The sequence below is a fragment of the Microtus oregoni genome, unplaced genomic scaffold, assembly GCF_018167655.1.
Source record: "Microtus oregoni isolate MIOR12 unplaced genomic scaffold, Mior012 000064F_ref0000363, whole genome shotgun sequence".
NCBI classification, from domain to species: Eukaryota; Metazoa; Chordata; class Mammalia; order Rodentia; family Cricetidae; genus Microtus; species Microtus oregoni.
The window spans coordinates 6863381-6888027 of record NW_024543874.1 but is presented as its reverse complement, the minus strand read 5'-3'; the positions used below and the strand labels follow the sequence as shown (position 1 = coordinate 6888027).

The 24647-nt window shown below is 45.4% G+C and overlaps 1 protein-coding gene across 2 annotated transcripts in view; it reads right to left on the bottom strand.

Moving 5' to 3' along the window:
• Dpp6 (dipeptidyl peptidase like 6) overlaps nucleotides 1-24647 on the bottom strand; it is an 866060-nt gene that overhangs the window by 773887 nt on the left and 67526 nt on the right. Inside the window, exon 1 of one of the 2 annotated variants that reach the window (XM_041640589.1) lies at nucleotides 3552-4026. The exons of the other annotated variant lie outside the window; for it this stretch is intronic. Within the exon in view, the coding sequence (XP_041496523.1) occupies nucleotides 3552-3602 (51 nt within the window). The 5' untranslated portion in view covers nucleotides 3603-4026. Of the gene's footprint in view, nucleotides 1-3551; nucleotides 4027-24647 lie in introns of those variants that run through there. 2 annotated transcript variants of the gene reach the window in all.

Below are 24647 nucleotides of genomic sequence, written 5' to 3'. Positions count from 1 at the left end.
GCCTCTCTGCTCATTCTACCCACTATATGTGGACTGTTTTGGTCACTGGAGTCCACGAGCCTGAAAGAAAGAAAACCCCGACTTTGGACAGTTCTGGTCCAGGAGCATCACTCAAAGCAGGAAGGGGAAAACAGTGCATGTGAGCCGTTGCTGGACTCACAGCGTGACAGGAACACGTAGCCAGTGACAAAAAAACACGCTCTGGGGGCCAGAAGCCACAAGGAAAGCTTTAGTTCTTCTTGTGCCAAGAATTCCCAGGCCCCAGCTTCCTTTAATGCTATTGTTGATTGGCCATGAGTCTCAATAGTCCAGGAGTCTTGCAGATCTCGGGGCCCTGAAGAAACACAGAGACCCTGCTCTCCTCTCACTCACCAAGGCAGGCACTGAGGACCAGAGCAAGCCCCTAGACTTAGTTCTCAACCATCATTTACCCAGCAACCCAGCATCAGGGTAAAGCTCACAGGCACAGAGCAGGAAGATTTAATATGAAGCAATGGCCTTTTTACATAAAACTGCCCACCAGACCTACTCCCAGAGGAGACAGCCCTCAACGTTAGTGCAATAGCAACGTATCAACAATAAAGGGACACCAGAGTGCACGCTGAGGGCCTAAGATGTTTTAAGAAAAGACTACATCAAAGTAGCATTACTTTCAAAATAATCTTTTTTTCCTTAAGAACAAAATGTCTTGATTTCTCTCCCAGTGTGTGGCGTGGTGAGTTGAAGGATTAGTCTGCTAATATTCCGAGCATTCGAAGTTTGTGAAGTAGATGTCTGTCAACAGTGGAAGGCAAGCTGAGGATCGCTCTCACCCGTGTCATTTCTTTTCATCCATTGGCTAGCACAAAATAAGACCAGGGGGCACAACCACACATTTGCCTTCTCTACACCACCCAACTGCAATTGGAGATGAACTTCTAAAATAATGTGTAGAGAATACAATCTGTGGGTAAGCATGAGTCTTCAGCTAGGCTATGTGCTGTGGACAGGGCCAGCCAGGGACTGTTGTCTGGTCTTTGTGGGGCTCCTGGTGTTGCATGGGTCTGCAGACCTGGGAGGGCTACACACAGAAACACATGTGGGAACAGCTGGCTGAAGAGGCTTGCAGCGCATGGCTGTGACTGTCTGGAGTCCTCACAGCCCACTGGGAGGGTCAAGCGTGCTCTGCCTCCCTGTTCATGAAATCAGCTCTAAGCACATAGTGCTGAGGCTTGCTTGTCTGTCTCTGTGCACAGGTGGATGCCCTGAAGTCACTCACTGGGAGGCCCTCTGCTGCTCTCTGAGGCAGTGAGATGTCCGAGCACTTGCCTGTCAGAACCAGGCGTAAACCACGCCGTTCTCACAGTGAATGTTAAATATCACCTAAATTCCAATCAAGTCTGGAGTGCCAAGAACTGCCAGTCATCAAACCCAGGCGAGGCAGGGATTAACAAGCCTTCCAGGGCAACTGATGGAAAAATTAGGAATCCACAAGCCCCAAATTAGCGGAGCAAGCGTGGAAGCATCATTCTATGGAAGCCACAGAGACTTGGTGGGAGCATGGTATTCAAATGAGTTACAAACCAGACTCTTACTTATCGATTTAAGAGTTGATAGAGCATTTAAAAGTATAGCGAGCTCGCATCTCATCTTGCTCTCGTTCCAACAGATGATGGGTAAAATGCTGGTTGCTGCAGAATCCCTGGGCTCGGTTTGACTGACTCTAATGACAGTAATAACCAAGGCAGAGATGGGGACAGGGAAGAGGATGAGTATAGGTGTCACGTGGGTAACCATATTCAAAGAGCAAGCAAGATACACGATGAGCAAGCTTTCTCCACCCCAGAGAGTGAAGAAAGCGCTTCACGAATCTTTAAGAGCTACATAAAGATATCTTATACTATAGCATCCCATGCCAGCTAGGATTAGAAACACTCATTTGATAACAGATTTCTATGACCACCAATAACATGCTATGTACAGAAGTAATCTTAATCCATGTCTGTAGCCTCATACCTACATGCTCCGGTTCTATCAGCAGGCTATGACAGGGTCTGCAAAGGGACCATGGTGTGGGTAGGCATTAGACAGTGGGTATGCTTAATACACACTTATACCCTTTTTATACAAAATTATGCTGATTATCATAACAGACCAAAAGAAGGCTGAAGAAATTAGGAAAGCAGGTGTATCTTCACAAACAGGCAACTAAATCGGTTAGACCCAGAAGAGGCGCCCAATGAAGGCTTGTGGAGTGCGGTATCAACACAGTTCTCAGTCACATCACAGTAGGACAGCCAATCTTTCTGTCCTAAAGTCAGGCTCTGAGCTAAGCCTGCAGCTTTCCTGTGCCAGGCAACAGGTGCCTTGCTGAGGGTAGGAGACTTTTTACCATCAGAGCACAGTCTTTTTTTTTTTTTTTTTGTCTCCCTCCGTTTATAGAGAGACTTCAAGTTGGGCAGACTGGTTCTCCCAAGCATCCCTCCCCACCAGCGTACCCCAGACTCAACCCACTGGTTCTCCCAAGCATCCCTCCCCACCAGCGTACTCCAGACTCAACCCACTTTTGTAAACAACTCCAGGCCTTGCTAGAGAAGCATTCTTCCATTGCTTTGCTGGTTGTTCTGAAGTAGCATGTCAATCCTTGCTCTCCCCTGCCTCATACAAAAAGCAAAACCCCACATGGTAGCACATGGGGGCCTCATCCCATATCAACACCTCAAGGGCTAAAACATCACTCAAGCAAACACACCCACAGGATTTCTGCTCAACTCTCAACTCGATGGCAATCTCCCTGTCCTTACCAAAAGAATCCTGCATTCTGACCTCTTGGGTCCATACCTCAGGCCACTGGCACTAATGGCAGGGGTACTGATGTCAGATAAGTCAGCCACAAGCAGGCTGGGGTCATCTTACTGAGAAGGCAGGGCAGTGGTCCTCAAGTTGACAACGTTGTCACTGCCAAGATGTCCCTTGACCCACAGTCCTGAGGTTTGGGGCATCCCCAGAGGTCTTCTATCCTTCAGAAGGACTTGTAATCACTGCCCGCTACCGAGAGACAGTTCTCTTTGGAGCAAACATCTTTCCCAAAACTGGGGAACAGGCTCTGCCTGCCTGGCAGCTGTAAATGTGGTGTTTGCCTCCAGGGCAAAGGTACACACATTGAAGGCTGAAACCCCACAGGTCTCAGTCCTGACTTGCACCCAGGAGACCAGGGAGGGCATTAGGGCCCAGAGCCACTTCCTGTTTGAAGAGACCTCCCTTCCCTGTGTTTGCCACAGAACAGCCCTGGGGATGTATTTGAAACTCAGCAGACACAGGCAAGAAAGCAGACTGTGCCCAAAAAGCAACAAAGCCACATGCCCAGAAGACAGCAACCGCCAAACCACCGACTTCCCATTTGCCAACAGATGCTGGCTCATTCACACCCTCAGGTTCGAGTGGGAAGTCCTGCAGTGTGTGAACACCAGCCAGGTCTCTGACTTCCCGGGGGAATTGAGGACTCATGAGGTCTGCCCCACAACACGTTGCCTCTCAGTGTGGATTCCCACCCTGCGAACCATAGCACTCACCATCACGTTGCCCTGCATCTTAGCAGTCTTGATCATTGCCTTTTCCTTCATTCTGTCCCAAGTCTTGAACCTGACTTCTGGTCCAGAGAAGAGTAACTTAATCCATTGTTCTGGTGAGGACCCAAGTAAGGACTGGAGCCGTGATTACTGGGTGGAGATGGCCGTTTTGAAGAAAACACAATTCTGCTGCCGCGTCCTGGTTTTCCTGTCCCTCTGGGTTCACAGGTAGATCCCACTGAAATCAACTCTTCCCAGTCGCTGCCAGGAAAGCGGAATCAGGAGCCAGGCGCTGGGGGGTGCGGCTTGTAACAAAAAGCAAGCTGGGAGCTGCGGAGCAAGGCTGTGGCTGCCTGAGAGCAAAGGCGTGCGTGTCCTCAGAGCTGGCTCTCAACACGCTGTGAGTGACAGTGGCGTGGCAAGTGCCTTGTGCACTCTAGGACTCTGGGCGGGGATGCTTGGCTGGCAGCGCAGGTCCCCAAGGGCGGCGACACCCAGAAGTCTGTGTGTGTGTGTGTGTGTGTGTGTGTGTGTACACACACGCGTGCGCGTGCTGGCCTCAGTCTCTGCTGAGCAGGACCTGGAAGCCCCAGGCTGCAGCACGCTTCATCTAGCTTAGCTGCCAGGGGGATCAGCCAGCCAGAGAGTGACTACAAACAGGCTCCAGGGTGATCTTTGTGGGTGGAGCCGGACCCGCTATTAGGAGGGATGAACAGGCACCAGCCCCAGGCTGTGTGCCCCGCAGAGCAGGGAGCAGTGGCGCAGGGAGCCAGACTCTACACGTTCGCTAAGAGTCTGGCGGAGGAGCTAGGGGCAAGCGGGAGGAGCCTGCGTGGCAGCTGATAAATAATGTGGTTTCGGGTTACTATGGGACACACGTGATATCTCCATGGTTGCACCAGGGCGCCTTGCAGTCAGTCAGTGGCTCAGAGTCAGTGAGTACTGCACTCTCTTGAACCACATGTTGGGTCCTTAGAGTCCCATCCCGGTGCCTGCTACCCCAGCCTAGTCACTGCCCGCCTGACCTCCGCCCAGCCACAGTCCTGACAGTGCCTTTGTTTCTTCAGCACATCTCTCAGGCCAGCACCCCCCTCCCAGGGTAGAGCCCAGTGGAACTCCAAACCCACTTCTATTTCCCCAGCTTTCTCTCAGGGTGGCCAAGTCTAGATTCCAGGATCGCCAACCCAAAGCGCTCCCAGGTACATTCACAATCACCACGTTTGTTCAGCGTTATTCCACACATCAGGGAGCTTCAGTGTATGTGTGCAGAAGGCTGGCACGTTCTTTTACAGCTGGACCTATAGCAGCGCTCCAAAACCCAGCCAAATGCAGGCTTGTGGAGGTGTGTGAAGCGCGCCCCCGCCTGCCAGGGAAGGGCAATGGCGGGAGTCAGTTTCGGAAACTTCTTTTCGCCTTTTTAACACACACACACACACTTCTGTAAAAGGGAAACAGGAAGCTCAAGCTGATTGCTGTACAATGAATGGGTACAATACAGTGTGTAAGTATGTGTAGAGCGCAATCGCCCGCACCCGAAGTCTTGGGTAGCTGGTATGCAGGTGTAAACAGCAGATCTGGGCTACAGAGATGAATGGAGGAGGTAAACTGAGGAAAACACTTGGAAAGCAGCCTGTGAAGGATGCCTCTCTACACTGTAAGTATGGTCTCTTCTGGAAATAATTCCTTCTGTTAGGGTTTTTTTTTTCCTTTCCTGGTCACCACAGCAAGATACTATAAGCAGAAATACACTCTGCCAAAGCCAAAGGCCCAGGATAAAGCCCTCCCAAAACACTAGGTGTCCCCCTACAATGGGTGGACTTCTTCTGGTCCCACAGAAAGCCTCTGGGTACCCAGAGTGGCTGAAGGAGGGAGGCGGCTTTCTGGGGTCTCTGTAAGGACAGTGATTCCACTCTTTGGGCGTCTTCTTTCTTTCCTCCACTAGCTCCTGACCCCTGCTTTACCTCATTTCCTCCAGGGTTATAGCATGGGGATCTGAATCCGGGGTAGGCAAAGATTTCAGGCCATAGAAGATTTAGGTTACCACTAGATGGTTTGAATGAGAAATACCCTATAGTTTTGGGCAATTGAATACTTGCTACCCAGTTGGCAGGGCAGTTGGGAGAGGTTTAAGTGGGATAACATTGCTGGAGGAAGTGTGCTACTGCAAGGAGGACCTTTGACGTTAAAAGCTTCTCTAGAACCTCTACTCACTCTCTCTGTTTGCATCCGAAGATATGAGCTCTCAACTTCCTGTTCCTGTCACCATGTCTTCTGTTTGCAGCCACACCTCCCATCCATAACAGACACATTTCCCTGGAACCATAAGCCAAAATAAACTCTTTTAAGTCACTCTGGGTGGAGTGTGGTATCTCATCATGGCAACAAAAAAGTAATCCATTCAGCTGTTCACACCGGGCACAAGGTGGGGGAAACAAAACAAAAAATGTTTTTCACCTTGCTGTATTCATTGCACCCGTTCAATTACCCCTGGAAATGGAGGATGTACAAAATCCTCATGTCTAAGAAACCAGGAAGGCTGAGTGTTTGCCCCAAACAATCACCCAACAGTCATGAGCCCTGCTGTTCTGGGCTCTCTGATGCCATTCTTTCTATCCATTGTCCGAAGCCTACAGGGGAGTGAGGCTGACTGAGAGGTAAACCTAAGGAGCCAAAATGGAAGGGGATAAGGCAGCCTGGAGGTTCTGAGCACGTGACTGTGCTTATTCCTTCCCGGTAACTCGTCTGCTTCAGCCAGTGCCTTGTGGGATGTCAGCGGTAAAGAAGTGAGGATCATCAGGACCGACTCCATGAGAAAGAAAGAAGGAGGGAGAACAAGAAAAAAATTGCTTAAAATGGGATGACTACCAACTTTCCTATTAATTTTAGATAATACATTTTGTAAGAAAACCCCTCAGGAAATCAAGGCTTTCTAAACCTCTTTCCATCCCAGCCACAGAAGCCCTTTCTGATTTTTTTTTTTTTTTTACATTTGTGAGCAGGAACGCTAGCTGAGTCTTTTCTGCCATTATAAAAACACTGCTGGGCAATTTGTAAGTGACACAATTCATGCTTCTGAAGTGGGCAGGTTCAAGATGAAGATTTTACATCCAACTAGGACCCTGCAGAGCATCACAAGGCGAAAAAGAGCGAGCATGCCGCTTGGGTCCCCTTTCCTCTTCTTATAAAGCAATGAACAAGATCATGGCACAGCAATCTAAGGGTTTCACCTAGCCCTGACTGCTCTATTTGCTAATGTCATACAACATGTGTTTGACCAGGGCATCCAAAGTTGCCAAGCACAAATATTGTCTATGGGTTTACTCCCAAGTATCAACTATCTTCTCTAGTTTCCACACTGGCATATTCTGTTCCCTTTGATATCTGTGGGAAGAGCAGTGCTGCCTAAGATTTCCTTCTGTTTGGGTCTGTGAGACATGCCATGTTCACTAGACTGCAGGGAACTTACCTTTGCTAGGCACTGACATGTGTCATCCCCCGAGCCTTGGAAGATTGCCTCCAGACCTGTAATCCAGCAGCCATTGGATATGTCTAAACTTTACTCCATCCTTAATTTCTGAGCAGTTGGTTTGTGCATCTAATGAAAGCAACTGTGGTTTAAGTTGATAATTTTGACTCAATATTCATTTTTACATGTGCATTTGGGCAATATTTACAGCACAAGAATAGACTCCTTGTTTAATCCCTTCTTGTAACTTGTTACTTAAAAGTTAAGTATAAAAACTGTGACTACCTGAGTGTGTTATTTATCCTCCTTTTAATTAAAATGCCTTCCTAAATGCCCTTCAACCAATGAATACAAATTGACGATGTGGTGCATAAACACTATGGAATACTAGCTGCAAAGAAAAATTAAATCACAAACTTTGCCGGTAAATGGATGGAACTAGAAAAGATCACAGTCAATGAGGTAACCCAGAACCAGAAAAACAAGCATCCCATGGTTTCTCTTGGAAGTTTCTAGCTTCAAATCTTCAGGTTATGTGTGTACATAACCTGTGGTAAATACAGAAACCAGGCAGGTAAAATGGGACCGCCCCGGTAGGGAACTGGGCTGAAATAGAGTGGAGTATAACAGGCTATGATCAGGAAAATGGGAAACAGAGGGCTCCTTAGGTAGAAAAATGTGAATTCAGGAGAAAATTATGGGTAAGTAAAATAACAATAAGGGTGTCTGAAATGAACACAAGGGATCATACTATTAACTATCAATAAAACAAAAAACCCTATAATACATGCACCTTCTTATATAGATAAACATATATAGTTTCAATGAACTTTTCTCTGGTCTGACAGTACTTCCTCTAAGAACCAAAGACTACCTAACAGAAACACAAATACCGGGCATGAGAACCCTTCTTATGTGTTGTTAATCAGGGCTGTACAAGAGACTTCCAAACATACAGCCTATTGCTGCTGTCTTGGTTATCTCCCAGAGGTGGATGGTAAATCCTTATTGCTGGGTACCATACATTTCTGAAACAGGGCCCAGAGGCCTCTGAGCTAGAATTGACCTGAATGTCCCCTCCCTAAGAACTAGCCTTCATGATACCAGAAGGCACCATGAAAGCTTCCAAAGGAGGCAACCGATAGTCCTACCCAGTGAACCTATGAACCACAACAATGGCCAACATAGCACCTTCACCCTAGGAGTGCTGTGGTGGCATGCATAATTTGGCAGTAACCAACAGCTCTCTCACTGGACTTATGGCCTTTCTGCAGGAGGGCAACCATGCCTGGAACTGGAAATCCAACTAACTACTCAGTGCTAGAGAATTCTGGTTATTGAGTGAGGATCTACAACCACTGCTTTACTAAACCAGCCTAATCTCCAACTACAATCCATAAACATTTGCCATTATACCCATAGATGAGGATGGTTCTCACCCCTTGTCAAGGAAACTTTTCTTTGCAATACACAGATAACACTAAAAAAACAACAACCAGTCAAACCTCAGAGTTGTGGAGCCCCATCCCAGTGGATATAACTTCAAAATACTCCCAAATCTAAGCCTCAGGGATCATTGGGGGGGGGGGGCAGAAAGACTGTAAGAGCCAGAGGGCCAGGAAATATTTTGTGAGATTGTGTTTCCTATACCCATAAACTCTCATCAATATAACTGTCCAGACATGAGCTGAACAAGGGTGACAATAATGAATATGCCAAAGTAGATGGGAAAAGTCCATGAGACCTCAACCCCACACACAGAACCATAGGAAACTGAGGAAATTCAGGGAAGAGCACACCAACTGATTGTCCAATGGAAAAAGTCACCCCTGAAGTCACATAATAGGTAGCATTGTACAGACAAAACAGGTTATATTTAGAAACATATATGCAATACCAATTAGTGAAAAAAGTAACCATGAATTTGATGGAGAGCAGAGAAGGAATGGTTTGGGGGAAAAATGGAAGGGAGAAATGCAATTGAATTATAATCTCAAAAACAAAATGCCTAGTTAAATAAACTTAAGAAAGGGAGGCTTTGTTTTGGCTCATTGTTTGAGATGACTCGGTCTTACTTTCAGGGGATGCATGATGGCAGAAGATGAAGTTGCTTGCTCAAATCTCAGCAGACCATGAAACAGAGGTGAGACAGGAAGTCAGGGGGATCCACAACCCTCAAGACCCACCCTACAGTGAGCCATGCCCTCCAGTGAAGTTCTACTTCCTATAGGTACCAGAACCTCCAAAAACAGGACTACTAGCTAGGGACCAAGAGTTTAAACACAGGAGTCATATTTTATATCCAAACCATCTCAATGGGTGAACACCATAAAAAATTAACATATAAAAATCTCAGTTTATCAAAGAGAAAGTCAAGCCTTCAGGGGAAAAAAACATACGTATTCTTAAACATAGCCTAGGATTTTGCACATTAAATTTATTACAGACTTCAGAATGTAATCATTTATATTTTATTGAAAGCATCATCCACCTTTAATTGAGTTAAATTTACTCATAAATTTTCAGGAAGATACCTTCTGGATTAGTAGGAATGATTGGCATTCACTTTACCAAATACACATAGATGCTAATGACGGTATAGAGAAAGTGTGCAGCAAATTGTTCTTTGCCTTCTCTCAGTCCATTCAGAAAGAAGACTAATTAACTTCAAATACATCATCACACTAATGAGATGTGATGGGTTTGATCATTGAACATTTGGCCCAGTCTTTGAAAAGTTAGCATCTGATGGGAGATAATCAATTAATAATGTGAATCATAACAATGATAGTACATATGTGTTTCAGGAATAGAGATGTCAGTGCTGGGGGGTAGTTAGGAGGAAAATAGCAGAATGAGCTAAAGTCAGGGGTGACAGATGAACTACATCTCAGTATTGATTTAATGTGACCACCAGGGACCTGGATCCAGGAAGACAGCTTCTGCAGCGGGATGTCATGGGTCACTCAGAATGTTAATACAGAGACAGAACTATGTGTAATGAAACTAAATGAGGGAAGAATCACAGGCACTAGACACTGGAGTTTTGGGAACTGGAATGCCAAACCCTAGTCCCTAAGGGACAATGATGCGTCAAGATCGACTGTCCGTCCGTGGCGAAGGCAGGGAGTGAGGTAGGACATCTAGACATCCCCACACTGACTGGAAAAGATGGGATAATGTGGGTACTTTCTCAGGGAGTGAGGGGTAGCGTGGAGATACTCATGACTCATTCTTGTAAACTAGTGAGTATGGGGCTGGGAAGATGGCTTAGAAGTTAAAGCATTCCACAAGCCTGAGTATCAGAGTAAAATCCCAGAAACTCATATGGAAGATAGAGATGAGAGTCCCAGAGCAAGCTGGCTAACCAGACTAGCAAGTACTGAGTCCAACCCCATCTCTGAGTAAAGTGGAGGTGCATTCAAGGACGATTAGTGATGTGAAACCAGGTCTCCACATGCGCACACACACAGAAGCACAGGCAGCACTGTGAGTGTGATATGCCATATGGAAACAAAACAAGAAAACAACCCAAACCCGAAACCTACTGAGTCCAGCATCAGTGGGACTCACACCAGCACCTTCCCCATCGTCCTTTACAGACACACATTGCCGTCTTCATAGGACACGCATGAAGTATTCAACCTCACCTCACTTGATTGTTTGATCAGTCATCTTTTGTACAGTTAGAATAAAACTTTATAAGTTATTAATTTGTCTGTGTGTGTGCATGCATCAGTTATGTCCCATTAAACTGGAGATGGCACTGCCAGCCATTCCACTGCATCCTCACACTCTCAAAACCTGACTGACTGACAGCCAGCGAACAATCCGAGTGTCCTTAACAAGGGGGGAAGGGGCATCTGTGCTGCCACCTGCCTTCAGAGAGCTAAACGAGAACCAAGAAGATCACAGTTTACAAAAGATGCCCTTTAAAGTCGAGGCACATTGTTCTACTGCTGAGAATAGATGTGAGAAACCCTGTGTTTAGACTGATGACATTCAGACTTGGCCACGTCTCACTTTGCTGAAACGGATCAAGCATCCTAGAGTATGCTAAGTTCGTCTGTCCAGCCTGGTTCAGTTGCAGGGCTTTATCACCCATGCCCACTGAAATCATAAGCTCTTCAGGAACAAGAGAATTCTGACCAAATAAATCCCTTGCTGGGTCAGTCCTACCAGCTTTCCTTCAGGATGCTGGTTTCTCTAGTGCTATAAACATCAGACTATTTATACTTAAGAGTCCTGTAAAATTTGGTGACTATTTAGAATTCTCCACAGCTAAGCATGTGGAAGCCATCCTGTCTGTGGGTGACATGGGACTCTCAAATACAGTGGCTTTGCAAAGTCATAAGCACAAGAATATGCACTTTTGAGTTCTATTGAAGAAATGGCCAAGCATTTATAGACCGAGGCTAATGGTACAGGGGAAAGAGATTTAGGCAAAGAAGTATTTTAATTGGCTTATCATAAAACTTACATGCACCAAAAATCATCAAAGACAGCTTGAAATTATAACCAAGCTTAAGTCATTCAATGGAAGCAGCTTAGAGGTACATTCATAAATATACCTCACTAATTTTCCCATATAATTAATAAATGGTTCAAAAAATCTATGTATATTTCTTTCAAAAATATAGGAAATTAAAAATAGATACTATGCTTTTTAAACTTTTTTATTATTTTGTGTTTCTAATGCAACTGGTCTATTGAATTCACCACTACACTGTCCCAAGTAGATCATAAACACAACAGGATTAAAAGACACAGAGCTCAACAAAAAAAAATAGATTAGTGCTAGAGATTACTCAGTGGTTAAAAGCACTGGCTGCTCTCTCTTGCAGAGAATCCAGGTTCGATTTCCAGGACCCACATGGAACTCATCTGTAATACCAGTTCCAGGGGATTCCACACTTTCCCCTTTTGGCATCCACAGGCACCAGACATGTGCAGGGTGCATATGTAGGCAAAATATTCATGCATATAACCTAAAAATAAATATTTAAAATAACCCATCAATTATCATTGCTAGACTCAAATATAAGCAGGCATCTATTATTCAATACGGGCAATTAATTAAGAAAAAGTTGTGCTTATATGACGTTCACGGGTATTCTAGAATCACAGAGAAACATGGAATGCAAACTTAAACCCACAACCATCCTTGAATGACCTCCTACCTCAGCTCCTTATGTTCTTACTGTGACCCCTGGGCATGACCCCTGTGTCTGCTCTCCATTCGGGCCACTGCTCAGACCCAGGACTGGTGTCCTCCCACCTGGCCCATCACTATCACTTCTCAGTGCCTGCGCTGATGTCACCTGATTTCCCCTTCCCCATATGCTCAGCTGGAGACATTAAAATGCAGAGTACACAATGTCTCCAGCAAAACTTCTGGGGCTCTCTATGGCTACAAGAGCAGAGCGTGGCTTTTCAGGACCTTGGAGAGCTACCGCTCCCACCTTCTCCCAGGTGACAGCTCACCCATTTTCCTCTTCTTTCCACTCTTTCTCTTTCCCTCTCCTACTTGACTCTCCTCCCCGTCCACGTCTTCTCCTCCTCCTTCATGCTGTCCTTCTCCCTTCCCTTTCCCACTTTCTTTCCCCTCCTTCCTCTCCTCCCCTCCCCACTTTGACTATCTCTACTCTCCAGGCCCACAAGTCTGATACAGTCTTTGTATTTATTCAGCTGCTCATTCTCAGCACAGGGATCCTTATCTGTCATTTTCTTTACCTCAAATATTCTCTCATTTTTCCTCTATTTAAAAATAAAATAATTCATTTTGTGAAGTAAGACACCAGTAGAGAAGTGCATAAGCAGTTTTACTAAGTTACAGTCATGAGGTGAGTCCATCCAGGTAGTCCTGGCCAGGTTAAAAGTGTGACATTTAGGGTATCCCCTTGGTTTCCTCAGTACACCCCCCAATCCAGGCAGCCACTGTACTTACTTCTAACTGCAGTTAGAACTATCTAGTTTATGGAAGATTTAAAGTCTCTATAAATGAAGTCAGTCAATGTATACACTTTTGAGTCTAGTTTCTGTCGCTAGGGTATAGGATGGGGACAGACAGATCTGTGCGGCTTCAGTAAATCTCGGCTGTGTAGAACTCCTTGGTGTACACACTTCATAGTTGGACCATCCTCTTCTTATGTGGCTTTGGAGCTGTTTGCTATAGAGGTGCTTGCTGTGGGATAAAACTCTTGTGCACTCCAAAGATTTTTCACTCACTTTGGTTCAATAAAACTCTGATTGGCCAGTAGTCAGGCAGGAAGTATAGGTGGGGAGATCAGACTAGGAGAATTCTGGGAAGAGGAAAAGTACAGATGCAATCACCAGTCAATGCAGAGGGAACAAGATGAGAATGCTTTACTGAGAAAAGATATCAAGTCACATGGCTAAACATAGATAAAAATTATGGGTTAATTTTTCAGAACTAGTTAGTAAAATAACAGAGAAATAGGACAAAAAGCTTATAATTGATATAAGTCTCTGTGCGTTTATTTGGGACAGAACAGCTGCAGGACTGGGTAGGACAGAAACTTCCATCTACAGGTGCTCTTGTAAATAATGTCACAGTCCCTGTAACTATTTTGATCACATATATGAAAACATCTGAGGGCGACACGCCTAGGAAGTGGTTTGTTGGGAGAAGTGTGCTTGGGTTAGATCACTGCTGATGGACACTGGTTTATTTATGAAACATTCTCACTGTGGCTGTACGTACTACCTCACAGCTCGAAATCTTCACAATTTTTGACAATGTCACTGGATTTTTCCAGTTTCATTTCTGTTACTATGGCAAACAACGTGAGATCTAGTAACTTAGAGAAGAAGGGGGGAAGTTACTTGACTCACAATTCTAGATAACAGTCAATCATTGAGGGGAAGTCAAAGCAGAAACTTGAAAGCATGTCACATGACACCCACAGTCAAAAGCAGAGGTAAATAAATGCATGTGTCCTTGCTTGCTCTCAGTTAATGTTCTCTTCTCTTAATTTAACTGATAACATTGTTTCCACTTTGGAAGAGGCAATTGGTACCTTGTCTCTGTCTGCTCTTAACACTTTCTGTGGCTCTGTTTTCAGGGAGTTTACTATGTGTTGAAGGTGCTTTAGAAACTTATCATCTTTGTTTTCATCTGTCCGGAGTCCAGAATGTGTCATCAACCCGCTGTTTCTTCTGCTACTTTGGAGGCATCCCATCTACAGCAGTTTTCCTTCTAACTTTCTCTCTCCTCTCTCTCAGCTTCATCACACTGAGATGTCTGCACACAGATGACATTCATGACAATCTTCTCTGCACTCTTCTGTTCACTTCTGTCTCCCTTTATCTGTGTGACTACAGAGACTACCCATTCAGTAAGATCCTCAATTCAGGGGCTGGAGAGATGCCCCTATGGTTAAAACCATTGGTTGATTTTTCAAATTACCAGGGTTCAATTTCCAGCACCCACATGGGGGCTCACAGATACCTGTAACTCTAGTTCCAGAGGATCCAGTTGTCTGCTGGCATCTGTGGAGAGCTGGCATGAATGTGACCCATAGACATACGTGCAGATATTATTATTACATATATCACTTATTTCATTTCTAGTATCTTTACTTGATATCTTCTTATATTTCCTGTTTGGGTATGTCTTGGGCTTCTGAAGTGTGGTAACTGCATATCTGATCAACTCTTTGGGACACTGTCTTTCTTGTGTTTGTGTGTATCCATCTTCAGCTATTCTAATTACCTCTCTCAGTGACTTTTGAGTGGATTCTTCACATCATCACTACATCGGTGAGGACCATATTGGTCACAAAGTATTTGATTTTCCCCTGGGTATTGCTCCTAACAAGCAGTTTGACCAGGCAGGAGTGGGCAGTCTCAATCCTGCCAGGGGCTGTGTCTGCAGAGTGTGAACTTCATATCTGTTGATTATCTTTCTGCTAGCATGAACCCTTTGGGCTTCATCTCAACCAGGTAGTTTCCATGGCTCTAACCATCTCTGGACCACGAGGCTGGGCAGACTCTGACCTACAGCTCTCATGTGCAAATAAGCAAAAATCAGTCCTAAATAACAGCACCTGCCTCCCCCTGCTCTTGCCTGCTCAAGTTCCCCTTCCCCTGGTGTCTATATGATGCCTTCTATACTTCTCGTAGTCTCCTGACAATGACTCAATCCCCATCCTGTCATTTTATGGTCAGTGTCCCCTCAGTGGCCCTTCTTTCACTAAGTAGCATCCACTTTCACACTCCATCCGTTCACACCAACGAAGACCTTCCTGAGTTCCAGTCCAGAATAAACCCACCCACAAACTCTCCTAAGTCATCAAAATAGAACCCCATCCATGGTACTTGGCAAAGATACAAATCCATTTAATTTCTTATTGTGAAAATTTAAATCTCTAATATTAGACTTTTAGCATTCTAAGAGTGGGGTCAACACCGTCACTCATTTTTTTTCTAGATCATGTATGATGATTGGTTTTAAACGACAACTTGCTACAACAAAGAAGTGAGAAAAGGAGATTCAGGTGAGACTGTCCAGTTCAGGCCAGCTTGCGGAAGGTCTGCAGGGCACTAGCTTGATTGCTAATTCAGGTAGGTAGACCCAGTCTCTTGTCAGAGGCACTGTTCCTTAGGGTTGGGACCCTGACTACATTAAGAGTAAAGAGGGCTTGCAGTTAATTAAGGAAGCAGGTATGTGCCTGCTTTGTCTCTGTAGGAATCATCTAATGAGCTGCTTGAACTCCTGTCTTCACTTCCCCTAATTGATGGAATGTAACTTGGTATTATAAACTAAATATCCCATTTCTTCCCCTGTGTTTCTTTTTGTTGGAATATTTACCACAGAAACTTAAATGAAACTATCCAATATAGCCTTAAATGAATGGATATATTTTAAATGCCATAGATATCTAGATACAGAGGTCCAATAGGGCGGGATAAAAATACGATTATCATTAGTTATTCTATATTCAGATTTTTGAAGTCCAATTCAAGAGAAGATTTAAGTAGATACATTTCCTTGGGCAGGGGGAATGGCTCAGTTAACAAAGTGGACAAGAGCCTGAGCTTGGTTCCCCAGAATCCATGAAAATGTGTACGTACAGGGTGCTACATGCCTGAAATCCCAGCACTGGGAAGGTGGGGACCAGAGAAGGATCCCCAGGACTTGCTGGCCAGCCAGGAGCAGGGTTATTTATGAGCTTCAGGCCAGTGAGAGATTCTTTTACAAAAATAAAGTTTGTATTACCAGAGGAAGGATACCTAAGGCTCTCTCTGACTTCCATACACACTCCTTCACCTCACACCCACCCACATATCTCCAGAGAGGGGGAGCTTTATTAATGGAGAGGAGGTGCGTCATGATCGCTGTGTACCAGGAATTTGGTGCTGATGCTTCTGGCCCAAGTCCTCTGGTTAGCTAGGAGATCCAGGCGTCAGTTTTTTGCCAAGCTAAGAGCTCCCTGTTAAATGTGTCAACCCTAAGATCCTCACATAAATGAAGCAATGCAGCCAATGTGACATTATCATTTAATACTGTAAATAAACAGAAGATCTGGTAAATCAACGAGAATTAATCTGACAACCAGCGGTATATTAGATGAAAAAACAACACACTTGATATTTTACTGGTCATTTAAAAGGACTTAAATAAGGATGGTGTGAATCAATTCTCAGTGTCACTGCGATGCATACTGGAGAGAAGTGAGCTTCTGGGACTGTAGCTCGGAACATTGCTTGCCATGCCATGAGGCTTGTGCTGCAGGCAACTGTCAGTGGTCCAAACACAGTTCCTGATGCAAGGTCCACTTAAGTTCCCCTGGGATTATGACAATACAGAAGTCCATGTCACATACTGACCCAGCAGGTCTGGCCTCAGGCCCAAGACTGCATTCTGCACACATGGAGCTCTTGGCTGAAAGAACACGCTAAGGGAAACACTGCCCTTTATGGCAAGACACTGCAGATGGGAATATCACAGCTCCAATAAGAAGGGAGAAAAGGGCAAGTCACACGAGTAAAGCAGAATGAGGCCCAAAGACTGGGTGGTAATAGAAGCCTCCATCTGGATCTCTGTGGAGAGGGTGATTCTGTGCCTACAGCCCTTGCTCATGGTGATGCCGGCTGTGGCGAGGAGCCCGGCTGCTGTGGGGTGGCTGACACAGACGAGAGCAGATCTCAGTCCTAGCGACAGGATTCTAAAAACATGAGCCATGGAGAAAAGGCTCCTCAAAGTGCCAGAGGGTGGTGGGGGAGATGACTTGGTCAGCAAAGGGCTGGCTGATGCACAAGCATAGGGATGCGTGCATGGCCTCTGGAGGCCACGCATAAAGCCGGGCATGGTGGTGCATGCTTGCAAGCCTAGTGCTGGGCAGGCAGAGACAAGCAGGTCCTTGGAGCTTGTGGGCAGCCAGCCCAGCCTCCTCACCGAGCTCCAGGGGCTGTGGAAGACAGCCTATCTCATATAGAAGTTAGATGACTGCTGCAGAACTTCACCTTCCATTGACCTCTGCCTGACCTGTGCACATGCATGCACCTCTCCCCACCTGCCCAACACACCTGTCTAAGTAGAAAAATGTCTTCTTTAAAAAACAGTAAAGACTACTTCACATATCAACGAAAGGGGTAAAAATGAACTATGAGGTGCCAGGATGTGTGTAACTGAGTTATGGACACATTCGTCATCTGAATCCCAGCTGTCACTGAGCCTGTACTTACTACGTGATACCAGCATCACAAACCAGGGAAGGAAATCAGTCCTTTCATTTGCATTCTAAAACCCAGTCCTGAAGCCTTTTGCTGAGAAGAATATCAATAAGACGGGCACCCCCTCAGAATCTAGAACAGGAAACAATAGCAAAAGCATCATCCAGTATCCAGCACTCAGTACCACCATCACATAGCACTAGCACTAACCAGTACTACCCAGCATCCGTCACCACTCAGTACTGTCCAGTACTCTCCCTGCTGCTCTGTCCCCACCCCAACTGCTCTTTCTACATTATCTGTCCACCTCTCGGTCTGTGTGGGCATGTGTGAGCGCTGCTGTGGTCATTGTCTCTTGCATTTACACCAACAAAGCCTTTTTTATCATTCCTATTCCTTCATCCTTGTATACTGATGCGATGCTCATGCTTTACACTGCATGCGTAGAACATGGTGCCGCTGCTATTATACATGGTTAAAGATGCATCGCTTTGTCTCCTTAACACTGGAGATCTTCCACTTCTGAGCAGGTCAGGTTGGAAGGGCTGGGGGTTACTCAGGCCAAACATGCAGATGCCTAGATCCAGCCACCCTCACCTCCTGGGGTTCTTTGAACTAAACTGAGATTACATGCAAGGAAATATGCGAGACTTTGCCGCTCCTCAGTGAACACGAAGGAAGGAACCCTGTGAGCTTGAGCAGTGCAGGCCTCCTCGGCGGTGGAGACACATATGCACCGCACACATTTCTTCCCATTATGAACTTCACACCTGTCTGCAAAGACGGGGAAGCATGGCTCTTGGTTTTCTGCTTTAAGACTTTGAAACTCACAGTCACAGTGAGCTGTCACTTCACGCCAGCTAGACTCACTCCAATAACAAAGTCAGATTATAATGAGCACGGTGAAGCATGCAAGGAAATTGCAGTCCTTGGAGATAGCAGTTTTCCATAGCCCTGAATACAGACCCAAAAGAAATTAAAACATACACAGGCACAAACTTTAGAACAACATTAATTATAATAGACCAAAGGAGAAATAACCCAAATGCCCACAGACTCAAAAAGGGAAAACGAATTGTGTAACAATAATGTGTGGTGAAATGCTATTTCCCCACTAAAAGGAAATGGGTGTGGGTACATGACACCGCACACAAGGAGCTTTATGAGCACTTTATCTTATAGGAAAGAGGATGTTTACTTCAGGACAGCACACAGAACAGGGAACCACAGAAACTTAAAGTCTTGGAGGCATGTGAACTGGCTGTGAATTAGTCTAAGAGACAGACTAACTAAACTTAGATCCATTGATGGTTCTGCATCTCTACAAGCACGCTCCAAATCACTGCATTATGCATTTGGGTGAACATTGTGCTGTGATCGTTCCAACTCAATCCAGCTGTTGAGCCTCAGACTGGAGGAATCCGGATGCAGTCTGCACTGAGAGAAGGTTGTAAAGTCCTCACTTCAAAGAACCCTAGAAAAGAGACGTTAGTGCCTTCTGACTTGAGTGGGTAGATTAAGCAAAGAATACAATGTATTAAGACCAACTTTTATTAAAATATTTTAAGAAATTTAAAAATAAAAAGCCACTATTAGGAGACTGAAGAAATGGCTTAGGAGTTAAGGGAACTCACTGTTCTTGTAGAGGACCTGGATTTGGCTCCCAGCATCTACAGTGGGTGGCTCATAACCATGTGTAACTCCAGCTCTTGGAGATCTGATGGCCTCTTCTGGTCTCCACAGGTGCTCTCATAAACATGGCAAAAATACTCAGACACATACTGACACATAAATAAAAATAAATCTTCAAAAGGAAAAGGAATATTGGCTAGAGAGGCAGTTGTGGCACAGGGGGTAAAGTGGCTGCCAATGAACCCAGGAGGTCTGGTCCTCTCACTCATGCATGGCCCACAGGCCTGAAGACCCACTTGCAATCACAAAGTTCATGAGCAAGAGACAGGGGTTTCCAGAGCAAGCTGGTCATGGAGTTTAAGGGAACTGGCAAGCTGCAGGTTCACAGAGACACTCTGCCTTCATCTACAAGTTTGGGAGAGATGGAGAGAGTCACCCAATGCCAACTTCTTACCTCAACATGCACGGGCACACACTTGTATGTGCACTCGCAAACACATGTGGACCCACATGGACACATGCAAAACACCCATAGGAAAGGGAGACAGTGATAGGCTACCTTGTCTAGCTAAACTCTAAGCAGAGTCTCTATCTGCAATTTTATTTAGCAAAAGTCCTGTACACCAGCATGATGATTTGGGGTATTACTTAGACACACCACTTAAGATACAGCCAAGTGAAGCAAATCCAAGAGTTGATGGTGTGAGTGGGCTGGGATGGTGTTGCGGTGACCAGTGCAATGGCGAGATTACTAGTGGCCAGAGTGGTGGGTGCTGCCAGAGATGGGGGCTGAGCCATCCACACTCCACACACAAAACTGAGATCAGAGTGGAGCCTGGCATCTGATCTGAATTTTTGGCACTTACTGTCTCATTTTCAATCAACAAATGCCAACTTGTGTGCTAGAATCGTGATGTTCCAACCGGTGATGGAGTGGGAAGATGAGGGTGGGCCCTTGGGCTGTGTCTGCACCTCACCAAAGCCCTGGCATGCAGCACAGTTCTGTCTTCAGCTGTGGGCTCTCCCAGGACAGGAGGTTTGGTTTGTAGTTTTTCAAAGCACCTCTTTCTTTCCAATTGGGAATACCCAGAAACACACACATCTTCATCTTTACTCACACTAGCTAACAAGTAGTTTCTTTTTAATAGCAATATAACAGGTTTGAGCAAACTTGAACTTCTCTGTTCACTAGAGACATCTGGCCATTTCCCTTCTCAGTCTTGGTGGTTTGTGATCTTCTTTTCAGAGATTTCCAGAGATGTTCAGATCCTGGTTTGTATGAACAACTAATCATTAGGTTTTTAAATTTTATTTTTTTATTATTATGAACAGGGTTTCCAAGGCATGCGAGTAGAGGTCAAATAATAACTCTGGGGGGGAGGGGTCACTTTTCCTCTTCCACTGTAGGCTCTTGGGATGGAACTAAGGTCTTCACGCTGAACTCCTGGTGCCCTATTACCATGCTTGGTCAACTTTCTACTGGGTGAGGCCACACAGAATCTTCGCATTTGGGAAATGTTAAATTGCATTGATGATCAGTATTTTTACAGCTGGGATTAGTTTTATACACACAAACTGTAATGGGTCCATGGCTCACAGTAATTGTTATTGTTAGTAACATCAATCCTATCGCCTTAAGTTTATAAGGGCTCTCATACTAATATATAAAGTTAATTATCCTAAAAGTTCTAATTGCCTAAATATTATCTGAAAAGAATAATTGCCCATGGTAACTGCAGAGGAACATTTAGCGCACATGGTAGGAGAGCTAAAGAGAACAGCATCCCTCTGCCTCACACGGGCAAATGCAATGAAAATGCAATTCTGAACCACCTGCTACTTGACAAAGCATCTCAGTGTGATGCTTTTAAAAACGAACATATCCTACATAATTAAAACAGGAAAAGTAGGCACTGACGATTAATTCATGGGTTCCCAGTGTTCGCTTTGTGTGAGTGTTTGTGTGTATACGTGTAGTATGCTGGCTGCTGGAGAGATGAGGCTAAGGACACTAAAATGTCGGGAAGTCATGCAAACAACTCCAGGGTCATGACTGGAAGGGAAACAGAAGGCGCCCATGGCAGGCAGGAGGAGGTATAGAGGATTCATATGCTGGAAGAAAGTTTAGTAATTAAAAAGTTTTTAAAAGCTCAGGCAAATTTTAGAGAAAACACTCAAGGACAGCTTGGTGTGGAGGGCTCATAGCTGGGTAGCCACTTTTCAAGGCTGGGGAAAGCTTCTGGAGGAGAACCGGAACTAGACTCGGGCCGGGCAGTGAGCACAGGCTGGGCCTCCTGACAAAAATGAAGCTTTTCGTTTTCAGTGCAGGGTCATGCCGATGAGCCCTTCTGTCCCTGGGAGTCAGTCACTCACCCACCCCAGGCCTCCACCCTCATGGACAGCAACACCCACACAGCACACGGGTGAGTCATAAAGCCAAATGTTTACTTTCTGCTGTGGTCGATCTGTTCTCATTCTGTGACTTAAAGGAGCAGCTTAATAGGCGATGCTGGCTGGCGACCTCCATTCTATCCACAGAATGCACCTCTAAGGCGATGGGTTTCTGAATGACAGAGCCAGCCATCACTGAGTGTAAACACCAAGTCCCTGCATCACCACCCACCACGGTAAACTGTCACAACACAGCATAGCGCTGTCTTAATTGTGGCAGATGACATCCTAGGCTGCCTCTGCCTCCTCTGCCACTTCCCACCACGTTCCCCTTCACAGTCAGGGATCTATGTGTGGAAAAAGAAAGAGAAACCTCATCTTTATTAAGCATCTCTGTTTAAAGCAGACATGCAGAAAGTTCTCCAAAGCAGCCAGTGTGCAAAATCAGTGGTCTGAACTCCCTCCCACAGATGTGAAAAAGTATCCCTAGACAGACCTTCTGAGGAGCAAAGGGCGCTCAGAAAGTGTGATCCCATGGGTGTTGGGATCCCCTGAATCCTGCTCTGTGGTGTTGGGATTATATCATAATTGGGTTGATAATCACAAACCACAGTCCCAGGCCAGATCCAGATGTGCCCTGGAGAAAGACATTGACAGCGTCACTACTGCTGTTTCTTCTTGATGGCGGAAGGCTCGTCTTCACACTCCCATAGCTGCGGTGGACCCAAGCCCTGGAGTGACCTTCTCAGAGCCAGGAAGCAGGGGCCTGGCTGCGGGTGCCTAAATCTCCTGTGTTGTGTCCCTCTGAAGATGCACCATCATTTCTACACATCTGCAATTAGCCAGCTCATTCTGACTCAGCTTAGTCTCTTTCAGCTGATGGCAAAGAAAATTGTCATTTTCAAGCAAGACAGAGAAGGAGAATCAACAGAAAGCAAAAGTCTGTAATTCAAGTTTGGCTGGCAGTGCCTCCCAAACTGTCCTTAGGAGACATATGCTAATGACCAATTAGAAGGAAATGTAGAAAATGCATCAGTATGCAAATGGGCCTTGGGGAAAAAAGCCCATCAATGTAGCTCAGTACCTAGACAAAGTCTGGGGCAACTGAAAGCTCCTGATAGCAGCGAGGAGGATTCATTCACTCTTTTGCACACCCTTCGCCGGTGCCACAGGCGATGGACCCCCAAACACAGCAAGTTATCTGAAACCCGGATGGAGGCTACTCAAGCAGGCTTGTACACGTGCAGATCTGACATGAATTAGACCCAGCAAACCAACAGTCAAGGCACCTCCATGGCCCCACCTCCATGGGAGCACCCTGATCAGTCTGCATACCACACCAACTCTGTGCTTTCAGAGAGTCAGAGAGTGATGGGCGTGTGAAAACTGTATCCTCAGCAGCCCAAAGGGACAGCCGCCATCTCCAAGGACTGAGCACTCAGAGAACCCCTAAACCAGAGGAAGAGTCATGTCCCACCAAAGCTGCACACTAGAATATGTGAGCAGAGGCTGGGCAGATGGGAAAGGCGACACTTTCAACTGGAGAAATAATTCCTTTCTGACTCAATTTTAGATTTCGTGTGGAACTTAGCACCGTGTGGGAGCTATGGATGTCCTTTTGCTCACAAATAAGTACTAGGGGAAGCAGGAATGTTAAACACACAGGGTTGTCTCTTCAAAAGGAGGGATGCATGATCTCTTATCTGCCCAGCAGGCTGAGATGTGGTTAATAGCCTGGTGACCTATGTGATCTATGGCCAAGACCATACCTGATCTTCCCCCAGACCCTTATCATGAGCTTATTAATTTACAGAACCCATCTTTACAGAAGGTGTCACATGTCATCAATCTATAGAACTCATCTTTGTGGAAAATGCCACACGCACTTTATAAAGACTTTTGATGTATTCATGTCTTAAGCTTTATTGTGAACATGAGATAGAACTAATTGTCACTAGGAAATTTTTCACTAAACTGAGCTGTGTTTAAATATGCCTAAAATAAATTACTCAGGGTCAGACTCCTGAAATCCGAACCAACACTGGATACTGAGTCCTGTTGGACCAAACCACCTTCTGGCTCCCTGTGGATCATTGCTCTGCCGGCTGAAGTAGCTGCGGAGCGAGGACTGACGCAGCAGGTTAGCACCAGTGGTTTTATATAAAGGAAAGGAGATAGGGGAGGGAGAAAGAGTGGTAAAGAGAGAGATGAAAATAAGGAGAGACAGAGGAGAAGAGGCAGATATAGGGGAAGAGAGGGAAGGAAAGAGGAGTGAGAGAGGGAAGGAGAAAGAGAGAAAAGGGGAAAAAGGAATGAAGGGGAAGAAAGGAATATTTGAGCTCCTAGGACATATGTTAAGAAGCACAGAACAGAATACAATTCAATGCTCTTTTTTTGTGTAATTATTACCAAAGGTTTTGATCAACCTATTTTGTTTTGTTTTCCATTTTTTGAGAATTTTTTGAATGTGAGCATAGCACTTAAATAATTTCACTCTCCCTCAATCTGATCTTGAAAGTGGTGATGCTTTATATTTTTAGACAAAAGGTTTAGACTATGCCTAGAACTGAAAATGTGGCTTTGTCTAGAACCACATTCCCTATCTGAAAGCCAGGGGATGGACGATTCTGGGTGCCAGTCATCACCATCTAACTTGTTCAAGGTAGGGTCTCATTGCTGTTTTCTGCCGTGTCGGCCATGTTGGCTGGTCCATAGCTTTCAGGAATTCCATCTCCACCTCTCATCTCCTCGTTGGAGTGTTAGGATGACATGCTCACGCTGTATGTTCTTCCTTTACATGGGTTCTGCCATTCAAACCCAGGTCATCATGATTGTGTGGCAAGTGCTTTTACCCACAGAACCATTACGGAGGCTTCATTACAGAAAATAGAGTTATTTTAGGGTATGTATCT